At 39.4% G+C, this 13,639-nt stretch overlaps 1 protein-coding gene across 8 annotated transcripts; it reads right to left on the bottom strand.

Moving 5' to 3' along the window:
- Positions 1-2,762: 2,762 nt before the first annotated feature.
- Positions 2,763-11,956, bottom strand: LOC109260710 (butyrophilin-like protein 1). Of its 8 annotated transcripts, none has more exons than XM_019439109.2 (10): positions 11,639-11,956; positions 10,989-11,070; positions 9,676-10,026; positions 8,793-9,074; positions 8,453-8,653; positions 7,833-7,853; positions 7,716-7,742; positions 7,506-7,532; positions 5,693-5,719; positions 2,763-4,998 (listed from the first exon to the last, which is right to left on the bottom strand). In XM_019439109.2, the coding sequence occupies exons 1-10, from the start codon at positions 11,771-11,773 to the stop codon at positions 4,484-4,486; spliced, it is 1,668 nt and encodes a 555-aa protein (XP_019294654.2). In that variant the 5' UTR covers positions 11,774-11,956; the 3' UTR covers positions 2,763-4,483. The 8 variants fall into 8 exon arrangements, with proteins under 8 accessions (XP_019294654.2, XP_019294655.2, XP_019294656.2 ...); XM_019439110.2 differs by having other exon boundaries at positions 10,989-11,067; XM_019439111.2 differs by having other exon boundaries at positions 10,989-11,137; positions 11,751-11,956.
- Positions 11,957-13,639: the final 1,683 nt, after the last annotated feature.

Below are 13,639 nucleotides of genomic sequence, written 5' to 3'. Positions count from 1 at the left end.
TAATGTTAATAGAGCCATTCCAGCTATCTTTTCATTAATATTTGTATAATATGTCTTTTCCCATACTTTTAATTTTAACCTATTTGTGTTTTTATATTTATTTTTCTTGTGGTCAGCGTATATTTGGGTATTTATTTTCTTTTTTTTTTAAATTTTTTTAGTGTTTATTCATTTTTGAGAGACAGAGAGAGACAGAGCATTAGCGGGGGAGGGGCAGAGAGAGAGGGAGACACAGAATCTGAAGCAGGCTCTAGGCTCTGAGCTGTCATCACAGAGCCTGACACAGGGCTCGAATTCACGAACTGTAAGATCATGACCCAAGCCGTAGTCGGACGCCCAACCAACTGATGCACTGAGGTGCCCCAGGGATTTACTTTCTTAACCAACCCAACAATCTGCCTTTGTATTTAATGTCATTATTGATATGGTTCAAGTCTATCATTTGTTTATTTTCTATTTGTTCTATCTATACTACATTAACTTTTTCCTCTTTCTGTTTGAGTTAGCTGATTATTTAAAAAAATTAATATAATTTATTGCCAAATTGGCTAACATACAGTGTGTATAGTGTGCTCTTGGTTTTGGGGGTAGATTCCCATGATTCATCGCTTACATACAACACTCAGTGCTCATCCCAACAAGTGCCCTTCTCAATGCCCATCACCCATTTTCCCCTCTCCCCTACCCCTCATCAATCCTCAGTTTGTTTTCTGTATTTAACAGTCTCTTATGGTTTGCTTCCTTCCCTCTGTTTGTAACTATTTTCCCCCCTTCCTTCCCCCATGGTCTTTTGTTAAGTTTCTCAAGTTCTGCATATGAATGGAAACATATGATATTTGTATTTCTCTGACTGACTTGTTTCACTTAGCATAATACCCTCCAGTTCCATCCACGTTGCTGCAAATGGCAGGATTTCATTCTTTCTTTTTGCCAAGTAGTATCCCATTATATATATAAACCACATCTTTAATTTTATTTTGAGAGAGAGAGAGCGTGAGCGCGTGAGCAGGGGACGGGCAGAGAGAGATGGAGAGAGACAGAATCCCAAGCAGGTCCCTTGCTGTCAGCATGGAGCGTGATATGGGGCCCAAACTCACAGACCGTGAGATCATGACTTGAGCCAAAACTAAGAGTCCTATGTTTAACCAACTGAGCCACCCAGGTGCCCCAAGCTGATTATTTTTTAATGATTCATTTTATTTCCATTTCTGGCTTAATAACTGTACTTTTGTTGTTATTTTAGTGAATGTTCACAGTTTATAGCATTCACTTTTAACTTACAACGTTCTAACCTCAAATGCCGTTAATACTACTTCATGTCTAGTAGGAGACTTACAGCAGTATTTTTTCATGTCCTCCCTCCTGGTTTTTGTGCTCTTGTTGTTATACATTAAATTTTTTCTTCTGTTATAAATCCCATTCTTCATTGTTATTATTTTTGTTTAAAGTGTCTCTTATCTTTTAAAAATTTTAAACAAGAAAAAGAAATCATTTTATAATTCCTTATACAGATACCATTTCCGGTGCTCTTAATTCCTTTGTATAGATACAAATTTCCATTGGTTACCATTTTCCTTCTGTTTAAAGAGACTGCTTTTACCATTCTTGTAGTGTGGGTCTGCTGGTGATGATTGCTTTTTTTTGCTTGTCTATGAATGAAAACATCTTTATTTCACATTTGCTTTTGAAAATTTTTCACTGGGTATTAAATGCTATTCTGATGATATATATTTTTTCCATGTTTCTCACTTACACGGTTTACAATGAGAAATATGTTGTCATCTTTATCTTTGTTTTTCTGAACGTAATTTAATTTTTTTACTTTGGGATCTTTAAATCTCTGATTTTAAGCAATTTGATTTGCATATGCTATGTATTCTCTGTATTTTTGTTCTTTGAGTTCATTGAACTTTGCTATGGAATGAATGTTTATGTTCTCCCAAAATACATAGGTTGAAGCCTAATCCCCAAAGTAATGATGGTGTTTAGTATTTCCACCTTTAGAAAGCAATTAAAACATGAGAGTGGAGCCCTTATGAATGGCATTAGTGTCCTTAAAAAGGAGACCCCACAAAGCTCCATAATCCCTTCAACCATGTGAAGACACAGTGAGAAGGCAACCGTCTACAAACCAGGCAACTAGCTCTCACTAGACACCAAATCTAAAGGCACCTTGATCTTGGAATTCTCAGCCTCAAGAATCATGAAAAATGAATTTCTGTAGTTTGTATGTCACTGAGTCTGTGGTATTTTTGTTATAGCAGCCCAAACAGACTAGGGCAGCTTTTTGGATCTGGAGTTTATAATGATCAAATTTAGAATATGTATTTGGCTCTTATTTTCTCAAATCCTTTTTCTGTCCTCCCTTCTCTTCTTTTCAAAAACTTCAATTGCCTTTGTATTGGGTCCTTTAAAGTTTTCCCACAACTCACTGATACTATTTAAAAAATACTTTAAAAAAATGTGCGGTTTATTTTGGATCGTTTCCATTTTTATTTGTTCAAGTTTACTAATCATTTATTTCTGTAACTGTTAATCTGCTGCCAGTCATAGCCAATGTAATTTTCATCTCATTCATGGTCTTTTCCAACTAAAGAATTTGAATTTGGGTCTTTCTTTTAAAGGCATATTTCTAGTGAACTTTTTGAATATCTAGAATACAGTGAACTTTTTAAATATCTGGAATATAGTTACAACATCTGTTTTAATCTCCTTGTCTATTTTTTTTTAATTTTTTTTTAACGTTTATTTATTTTTAAGACAGAGAGAGATAGAGTATGAACGGGGTGGGTCAGAGAGAGAGGGAGACACAGAATCTGAAACAGGCTCCTGTCTCTGAGCTGTCAGCACAGAGCCGGACGCGGGGCTCCAACCCACAAACTGCAAGATCGTGACCTGAGCTGAAGTCGGCCACTTAGCCGACTGAGCCACCCAGGCACCCCTCTCCTTGTCTGTTAAATCTCTAACACTTTCATCAGTTCCATGTCAATTTTAATTTATTGATTTTCTGTTCATTATGAGTTGGATTTCCTGCTTCTTTCCAAGCCTCGTAATTTTTGATTGGCTGTGAATTTTAACTTGAACTCTGCTCTGGAATACAGTTAGATACTTGTAAATAATTTGATCCTCTTGAGCTTTGCTTTTAAGGTTTGTTCATCAGTATTGGATCAGTTTAGGTCTAATTATTCCCTGCCACTGGGGCAAGATTCTTCTGGGTACTCTACTCCATATCCATGGAATTTACCAGGTTTTTCAGTATAGTTCACAGGAGCACATTCTCTTCTTACCCCTATTTAAACACTAATTATTGTTTCCTCTAGTCATTTCATTTTAATATGACAGTTTTGATTGGAAGGAGAAGAAGGCCTTTTCCTTACCTCTGTTGGTGTCTATACTTAGAATTCCCCAAAATATATAGTTATTTCCCTTATTAATATCTTGGGCAAAGCAGTAATAAAATGTCTCTCTCTTTCTTTAATAAGATAAATACTTCAATATGCTCTCACTGCATTAGTTTTCCCAGACTGCTATCATGTTGACATCATCACATTTGTTAGAATTGGATTGTGATTGATATTTATTTTTTCTTTCCTCAAATTATCCTTGCATTTAAGATATAGCTTAGCTTGCATCAAATTATAATTTGACTTTTCTCCTGCAGCATTTGAAAATAGCACTATTTTGTCACTTTTATTCAGTGTTGCAATGGGAAATGTGAAGAGGTTTATCTAACTTTTACTCCTTTGAATACTGCTTTAGAAGTGCTACTTAAATTATGGTTCACACACCAGTGAACTATATTAACTGTTTCTTACCACTTCTTTACAAGATAAATATAGAAATAGAGTATTTCTAACATTTAGAGTAAATTGACAGAGAAATTTTAAGAATGTTGAATCTAACAATAATTACAACTTGTAATTGTATGCATTTGTTTTTTATTGACTTCATTTTACAATAATTTGTTTTAGAAAATTATCAGTCTGTGATATATTAAATATAAAGCAATAAACAGCACTTATAACAATAACAACTACAACAAAAAGATTCTTCTCTTGCAATTCAGAAACACTGCTGGATATAGTCAGAAACGCTGGTCACAGGGACTCATGGACCTTCAGGCCAAGAGGCCTGATAATCAGTGAGCCTGAGGTCACCCATCAGAACTGTAATCTGGGTGGCTCAGTCGATTAAGCATCTAACTTTGGCTCAGGTCATGGTCTTCTGGCACTCACATGCTTCGTGAGGTCAAGCCCTGCATCAGGCTCTGCATTGACAGTGTGGAGCCTGTTTGAAATTCTCTCTCTCTCTCTCTCTCTCTCTCTCTCTCTCTCCCTCCCTCTATCCCCCTCCCCCACTCTCTCTCTCTCTCAAAATAAATAAACAAACTTAAAAAAAAACACCCTAGCAATCTAGAGTTTACAGAGAATGGGCTATTATCCTCACAGTATGGGTTCTTCCTCTAAGTCACTTAATGTTACACCTATAAGGAGAGCTTCATGGGTTTAAGGTTGAAGTAAGGATAGAGTGACCCAGAGAAACTTGCCTGGGTGAAGGAGAAGATGTGGGTACCCTCAGTCATGTCATAGAAAGAAATGTCATTATCCTCATAATCCAAAAAAATCACAATCTTTTGTGGACACTTTTTTATCAAGAGACACTCTTGCAGAGAAATGTTCTGGAGGTAATAGGTGAGAGCCCTGTATTCACATCCTTTCTTCTCTAAGACTCTGAATTTCTTGTTTTTTAGATCTTTGGATAACTCCCTGCTGTCTGTGGGATTCTCATAAATGCCTAGAGTCCACTCATCAGCGTCCTTAACATCCACTTCCCAGTAATGTTTTCCTGAGGTGAAGTCTTGCTGATTCAGTGTGATAAGGTTGCAGTCTCCTTGCTTATCCCTGAGAGATAGATCGTGTGTTTCCTCTTTGAAGTTCTCTTTTCTCTCTGGGTCAGAATTATTCTGATGAAAGATTTCCTGATTTACAGTCACAGTGGCTGAGGGTAAAGAAAAGGGAAGGGAAGGGCCAACATTATATATTTCAGAAAGTTGTGCAAGCAAAACCTTGGAAAACCAGGATCAAGTAGTGAAAGAACACCTATCCCCTGAATGTGTGTGTACTGGGGGAGGTAGAGCTGTGGAGTGCTCTCACCTTGGGTGCCATTTACTTATCTCTTCTTATATTACCCATGTTATTATCAATGTCTTGGCAGAGTGCCAGAATGAGCTGAGACTTGTAGTGTTTACTTGAGAATAGTGTTTTTCCATGTTCTTTACAAATTAGAACCATGTTCTTCAATTAGTAACAGACTCCATGTCAGCTGACCTCTTTAAAAAGAAGAGTTGAGTTGCTCTCACCATTTTGAGCACTTGTTACTCAGTTGGGGATCTCCTCAACATGGGCTACAATTTCTGTTCAGAACCAAGTGGAACCCCCACCACACACACATACACACACAGAGATGAGAAAGCGTGGCCATTATATGGAAGCAGAAATGCAACCAGAGTAGCTAATCCCAGCAGCAACTTTCAGTTCAGGCCAACAGTTAATGATCTTCATGTTCTTGCTTCTCTTTACCAGAATAATCGTACTTCTGTCTTTTCAACTAGGAGGTAATGTTAGGAGGGAAAAATAAGGTATCCTCAGGTAGGTTGGAAAGGAGTGAGAAAAGTAAACAAAGAGCCACTCACCAGGCTGGAACTGTTCCTTCCTCCAGTCTGTAAAAGAGCAATACAAATTGAGACTGTGATGGAAGCATACCCACAGAATGAAGATGAGGTACACACTTCCTCTCCTGGATCATTGCCGTCTCTTCTCAGCTCTCTTTCCGTCCTCCGCTGAGCCCCTTGAACAACGGCAGTGTCCAGAAACTACAAGACAAAGGATGTACTTCCTGCCTGCTGTCTCAGATTAGAAACAATCCCCTCAATTGAGCTGATGCTGCAGAAATAAGTCTGGAGAACACTTGGAGCAGGGTCTAGTGTCCTAGGCACCTAAGACTTTTGTGGCACTCCTCACTGAGGATGAAAGTTATAAAATGTTATTGTATATTTTGTTTTGTTTTGTTTTGTTTTGTTTTGTTGTTTTAGGGTTTTCCCAGCCTATGACCACTTCAGAGTAGAGTTAAATTTATGACCAAGGTTTTTAAACTAAGCTCTTTTATTTGGACACTTGTAATCAGATTTTTAATATTTTTCTCCAGAGACAGATTTCTCATGGGGGATAGAACTACATCTGCTTCTGCCTGGGGCCACTTCTCTTATGATAAGATTTATGATTTTATTTAAAGATTGGATATTCTCTTAGTGTCTTAGGGCAATAGGCAGATAAGAACTTATCCATAATTCTTGATGGCCTCTCACTGACCTGCCCTCTTCTAAGAAGGGTAGTACTCTATATACAGAATCAATGAATATGTGAGTCAAGAAGGACATCTGTGATCATGTTTTCCAATCTCGTCATCTTAGAAATAAGGAGGCTGAGGTAAAGAAAGCAAAAATGACTGAATTCCTCAGCTGTAATTAACTGATATATTTGGAACTAAAACCCACATATCCTCATCCTTACTATACTATACTTTGCTCTCTCTTGTAGAATCATGGAACATGTTAAAGCAGCTCCGGAAAGAAAGCTCTTAACAGAAACTGCTTACCTGACTTTAGCCTTTGGTAGGGGCTTCTTGATCCTCTCTTACCAAAGCATTTACCAGACTGTGTGCATTTGCCTGGTTGTTAGCTTACTCACCCCTCCCACCCCAAGTTTAAGACCATTCAAGTTCTAAATGGTCAGAGATCATGGCTATGCACCAACATCTAACACAATATCTGGCATATAAAAATTGCACAACTGTATGTTTAAGGAATGACCTAGTATGCTTTTGAGGTCTAACTCTGTATTACATATGCACATACACTGTCTTAAACACATACAGTACATGGGCACAGGTATTAGAAGATATAAAATAGCCAGTTCCCTCTACTACCAGATAAACATATTTTTACAAATAATATTAAAATATTTTGAGAGATTGTTTTCAAACTTAAACTTTGTTCTTGTGTACTGAACTTTACTTTCTTTATTTATAGTAAAATAAATAAAATCATAATATCTTTTTCTCCAAATGTGAAATGTAACATTATCTTCTCTTTTGAGCTTTATTCACAGTATAGGAGTGCTGATATAATATAGGATATTCTTTATTCTTCTTAAATCTCATCAAAATCGCTCTGAATTCTTTCTCTTCCTTCTCCATTGTGGATAGGTTAACAATTTATGTCAAGTCCTACTCTAGTCATGTGGAATTTACCAGTCAACAGTTATTTCTCTTTAGCTCTGAAAAATAATTGAACATTTGAGCTCCCAAACACAAAATACTATAGATTGGTACCAAATAAATCTTCACAACTTGCAAGTGGATGTGTGCTTGTGTGTGTTTATGTCTCCGCTTATTATACTCAGAATATCAGAGGCTCATGGAAAGATCTAAGTCAGAGAGTTACTTACCAGGATACAGCAGGGCCTTCTTCCAAACTAAAACAGAACAAATCCAGTTAAGGCAAGCCAAGACATCCGGAGCCTCACATTCTTCTCCTTCCCCCTTATTTTTTTCCACCAATCACTATTAAATCTTTCAGTCTTTCCCTGTGAGGAGAGGGAGCTGAGAAAGTGTTGGACATCAAAACATTGAGTGGTGTGGGAAACCCAGTTGCTTACCTAAACGGTATAGTGCCTTTCGCTGTTCTGAAAGAAGTGACATTCAGTGAGAGACCCAGAACAGATGTCGACAGGGGAGCAAATTCTATACAGGGCATGAGAAGAAGCAAGACTCACCAAGTTCTTCCTTGAGGTTCTCTGAAAGAAGAGATAAAAAAAATCCATCAAACTGGGTTTTAGCTGCTCTTGAGTTCATGGAGTAGCTGAATCAATTCCATGTGGCCTTTCCTTAAGGGTCCATAGTTAAGTAGGTGAGAAGGATTAGCAATCTAATCTTGACAAGTGCTAGGAAATGACAATCTAAAAATGACAAGTGCTAAGAAAAGTTACATGGGAAATGTCATGGGGTCACTGAGGAAGGAGGGCCTATGCTTCATGAGAAGGTAGGAATTTTTAGGTTCTTCAGAAGCTTATTCTTGAAGGAAGAATAGGAGGATAAGATGGGGGAAGACATTTCCAGAAGGACAAACAGCAGCATAGGTTGGGTACAGATGCATGAAGGGCATGGTGTGGTTTGAGGAGCCCTACCTTAGAGGCCTGATGATCACTGCCCACAAATCTCCAAGCTTCCCACATGGTTTTCTCCTTTCCATAGGATTCCCAGCTTTATGGAATTCTTGGTACCCTGTATTTTCCCTGGGGTCCCTTGGCAACCTTTTATTTTCCCATGTACATTATACAACCTATACCCCCAGCTGTTCCATGAACATCTGATTTGTCCTGCTGTTCCAATTTACCTTTCGCCTTAAGTGCCAATTCCTTTTCATTCTCCATCTGATCTCTTTCCTGAGATTCTTTCTTCCTTTTCTTTACTTCTCTTTCTTTGGCTTCGTGTTCTCTCCAGCCAATGTAGCTGATCCCAGTGAGGAGGAGTACCAGAACAGGGACTGTCCCAACCAGGGCTGCCTTCCATGGAGACATCCTGGGGAAGAAGGGCTCTGACACAGGCATGTGAAGACACAGTGAGACTAGCCTAGAGGCTATCCTGCCCTTTCTCCAAGGCTCCCTCAACTCTGTTTCCCCCCTCCCTCTCCTCCCCACACCTCAACTCTGCCTTGGGGTTTGTGCCTCACTCACCTGGGAGGAAGATGGCTGACACTTTCTCCTGACCAGAGAGGGGATTCTGGATGGAACAGGTCACATTGCCCAGAGAGCTGTCTGTGACCACAAGAGATGCTTCCACATGGAAGAGCCCATCTTCATCTTGGGTGTGAGACTCAGTGAGAGACTGTAGCTTCACACCCATCATGTCACTCCACTGTACCCTGGGTTTTGGGAACCAGCCTTCTGCAGAGCACAGTACTCGTATCCCACCATCCTCGGGCCCCATCATGTGAACACGAGGCACAGAGCCCAACCCTGAGGAGAGAAGGCATGTTCCTAAGGCCTGTGGTCCTTGGGGTTTAGAAGCCCCTAAGGCTGAAGGCCAAAGTGCCCTCACTAGACTGATGAGCAAACTGAAGCTCAGAGGTCAAGAAACCTCTCGTAGTGAGTGTTAGGCCAAACTGTGATTCAGTTTTGAAATCAACTTGATGCCTTTGCACTATGTTTGGACAAGAAAGCTTTGGGGTCATTTCACGGATAGGAAAAAACAGGTATAATTAAAGCTATAGAAGGAGTTTAATTCTATAAATTGTCTTTTCCTACTGAATGTATAAAATTCTACTAATGTCTGAGCGTGTCAGTACCGATCTGAATTAATATTAGTTTATTTTCTGGAGTCTTTTAGGATACCAAAACAACCCTAAAAATACTGCCCTTTTTGGTGTTTAAAAGTGAATAGAGTATGTAGTCATATCCTCTCTGTATAGTTTAGGAAACTGATATCCTGCAAGGTAAATTAGCATATCAATATCAATATATGGAAGATCATAAGAAATGCCACGTTAGGAACCCAAAAGTCCTCATTTTTCTCTTTGCTTTACACCATGATGCACACTTCTGTGCCAAGTTGACGTACCTATAACATGCAGCTCCACAACGGCTTCTTGGGAACTGTGACCATCTTTAAAATGACACCAGTACTGGCCATGATCAGAAGCACGGACATGTTGGATCAGCAGGGCCACACCCCCTTTGCTGATGGAGTCCCTCACCAACTCTGTCCTGCCACGGTATTCCAGCATTTGCTCCCCACTTTGTTCCTGTCCATTCTGGTACACAAGCACAGCAGGGGAGAGTTGGGCTCGGTGCCACCGGATGTGCATGTGGGTTGCACTCTGCTCAGGCGACAGCTGGCAAGGCAGAGTGGCATCTGCCCCTAGCAGAACCACGATTGGCTCAACCGGTCCCTTTACAGAAAACCCGGACACTGCATGAAAATCAGACAGATTGGGGGAATGAGTGAGGGGGAGACAAAAGCCCCAACTGCATTTTTCTTTTTTTTAAGATTTTTTTTTTTTTGAGAGAGAGCACGTGTGCCCATGCACACATGTGCACATACAAGCAGGAGGGCAGAGAGAGAGGGAGAGAAAGAATCCCAAGCAGGCTTCACATTCAACATGGAGCCTGACTTGGGGCTCCATTTCCACACTGTGAGATCATGACCAGAGAAGAAATCAAGAGTCAGTAGCTTAACTCATTGAGCCTCCCAGGTTCTCCCATTTAATACATATATACGTATACACAAGGAAGACCTTTTCTTTATGATAAATTCTTGTAGAATTGCTGAATCAACATGTATAGAAATGAAACATTTTAATACTCCCTGCCTAACTGACATCAAATTAGAGATGTTAACAAAAAAAATATCATTATTGTAAACTCATGCCTGGTTTGTCTATAAACCTGGAGTCTGAAAACTTCCTGAGGGACCTTCGTATTTATGGAAGGACTCAAGTCCCAGAAAAAAAAATTTTTGTCAAGCGTCATAACCAGATAGAGCCCAGAGATCCTGAGTCCAAATTCTTTATGCTCAGACTTGTGTTTTCTTGGCAGTGTGAACATTATAAAGTATGTTTTTAACTGATAATTACATCAAAATTAAGCAGGCTAAAATCACCCATACTCAATAAAGATTTAGATAAACATAGCTATGAGTTTTTTAAGGTCTACCCAAAGTAATAAGGGGTGTTGATACAAAGATCACTCCCATTCTTGGCCAGAACTTTCCAGCATTCTGTTAGTGTGAACACAGTCACGGTTTTCCCCCAATATTGACTGCCTTTGAGAAGAGATACACTGGCGACTGATGAATGACCAAGTATTTTCATCATCTGAGAAGAGCCATTGAAAACAAGCCAATAAATAAAAAGCCTGAGGGAGAACACTGACCTGTTGAGTACCATGTAGACACCTGGAGAAGGAGGACAGGAAGGAGGAAGCCAGCATAATAGCCAGGAGAGCCCACCATCTTCTTCAGAACAGAAAGTAAAAGCACAAAATATTCACTCTGACAAGGAAGAAGTACTCTGTAGGAGAAGCTGGTGAGTAAGTTAGCAGGAAGAAGGCTTTTAGGGAAAAAAAATCCCCTGTTCAAAGATTTACTTTCATACATAGTTTTTTGGCTGTTATTCCTGACAGACCACTACCAATTCCAACCCCTCCCCAATGGGTTTTCCTTCCCTCTCTTCTTTCTGAAAACCAACTGTTTCTCCAGCAGAGAAACTATAAACCATTCTCTTGTGCCCTGGGGGTTCTCTTGTTTATCTATGGACTCATCCTCTCACCAAAGCTCTCTTGAAATTGAAAACCCTGAGTTCATTTTGAGAAATGAAAGCAGACACAAAATTAGTCCACTCCTATTAGCCAATCTAACTTCCTCCTTCTTGCATTTATTCACTGATTCATTCATACATTTATTTATTTGTTTGACCACAAATACACTTGTGGCTTAACTCCAGAAAGAGAAAGGAGTTTTCTCTCCACGTGACCTGGAGCTCAAGCCCTTTTGTTTTTGGGATCCATATTTCCCACAAACTCACCTCCACATCACCACACATTTCTTTCTCACATCCAGATTGAGCCAGGGGCTTCCTGGAAACTCCTGATCTCCTCAGTGCAACTACAAGGCCCAGCTCCAGAGACAATTGGTACCTGGTTGTTCTTGTGGTCAGCATCCAAAGGTGTGGCTGTAGGTGCTGGGAGCAGCAGGTTTCTAACCCATCCCTGGATTGGAAAATGTACTTAGGAAGGGGGGCAAATGGAGCTGCCAAGAGGCGCTGACAGGTGAATGCCTCTCCTAGAAGGAGTCTAATGAGGAAGTCACAGCCTGCCTGCAGCTCTTCCTGTTACTTTGAAAAGTAGAGGTAATAGAATTAATCCTAGGGGACTTTGGACTGAGCTAAGATATAAAATGATAGGAAGTCTAAGGTGTGCTTTGGTCAAAAATGCTCACGTCTTCCTACCTGCAAAGGGCTGAAATCACATTATTCAGGGAGGGAGAATCCCTTTCCTGTGTGATATTCAGGGATGTTGGTCATCCCAATGTTTAACTCACAAAGTTAACTGATTAAGAGAACAAGAACCACAGATACAGGCTTCCTCCTATCACACCCCAAATGACACTGGAAGCCACATGCTGCGCTGTGCAGGGGAAAACAAGAGGTCGGAAATGGAGGGCTCTGTACTCTGAGGAACTTAGGGCTGTATATCCAAAAACTTTAGGGCTCCCTAAATTAACATGGAAATAATAACACAATTGTACAGTCCCAGACATAGAATGTGCTCAAAAGGCGTTTCTTTCCATTTCACATTCTTTCCAAGTCCAAGTCATGTTTTTTCATATCACACAAAGTTGACAGATAATTAGGGACACAAATAGCAATTGCGTAAATATTAGTATGTAAGCCACTAGCAGTCTGGTGAAAGGGATACCAAGATTCTAAATAAATATTCTCTAGAGACAGTGAGGTACATTTGACTCTTTAAAAATAAAATTTATGGAGATATAATTTGCATGCAATGGAATGTATGGATTTGAAATGTACATGCCAATGAAGTCTTACAAATGCTTACACTCATAGAACTACCATTTCCCTCAAAATATGGAACATGTTTGTCTCCTGAAAATTTCCCTCATCTTTACTGTCAGCCAATTCATTCCAGGAAAAACAAACAGTATTTTGATATGAATCATGATAGCTTAATATTGCCTTTCCTAAAACTTCAAAAACAATAAAAAAAAAAATCATACAGCATGTCTGCTTTAGCGTTTGGCTTCTTTGGATAAACAAAATGTTTTTTTTTTGGAGATTCAACCATGTGTATCAGTACATTTAAAATTTTTTTTATTGCTGCATAATATGGCATTGTTTGATTATAGTACAATATGTTCTTTTTTAAAAATTTTTTTAAAAATGTTTATTTATTTTTGAGAGCGAGAGACAAGAGTGTGAGCAGGGGAGGGTCAGAGAGAGAGGGAGACATAGAATCTGAAGCAAGCTCCAGGCTCTGAGCTGTCAGCACAAAGCCTGATGCTGGGCTTGAACTCATGAGATCATGACCTGAGCCGAAGTCAGATGCTCAACTGACTGAGCCACCAGGTGCCCCTACAATATATTTTTCTACAGTTATTTTCAGGGTTGCTTTCCCACCTCTCTCACTCCCTACTCATCCACTCAAGCCCTCTCCCATCACGTAGGGCAGCCCTCCCCACTGAGCATGAGCTCTGACATCCACCTAATACGTTAAGTCTGAAGTATTTGGGAATGAGAAGGGAACACTGAAAGAAAAAAAGTGAGGGTTAAAGATACTACTTACCTCTTGTTTACTTTGAGATTTCTGAATATGCTTGTGTGTGTATTCTGTTCCCAAATGTAAATAGATCAATATACATTTCCAACAAAGCTAGAAAATAAATGTGAAAAATTCATATATATATATTAAGACATTTTTCCCAATAATAGAGAATTGTTTGAGGAAAGTCAATCTGTGGAGAATATTTTAAGGGAATTACATCATGTCTATAGCAGTGTTAATGTTTT

The sequence above is a fragment of the Panthera pardus genome, unplaced genomic scaffold (genome assembly GCF_024362965.1).
Source record: "Panthera pardus isolate Hobbes unplaced genomic scaffold, ASM2436296v1 HiC_scaffold_17, whole genome shotgun sequence".
Lineage (NCBI taxonomy): Eukaryota > Metazoa > Chordata > Mammalia > Carnivora > Felidae > Panthera > Panthera pardus.
The sequence above is the reverse complement of the archived record's forward strand: the minus strand, read 5'-3'. Positions and strand labels throughout refer to the sequence as shown.

Bases quoted from the DNA above. Each gene is read 5' to 3' on its own strand.
- LOC109260710 (XM_019439109.2), bottom strand. From the start codon at position 11,773: ATGCTGACCACAAGAACAACCAGGTACCAATTGTCTCTGGAGCTGGGC. The intron at 11,071-11,638 runs GTGAGTTTGTGG...TCTGTTCTGAAG, and splicing joins AAATGTGTGGTGATGTGGAG to AAGATGGTGGGCTCTCCTGG. The intron at 5,720-7,505 runs GTAAGTAACTCT...GCTCTTTTACAG, and splicing joins GAAGGCCCTGCTGTATCCTG to ACTGGAGGAAGGAACAGTTC.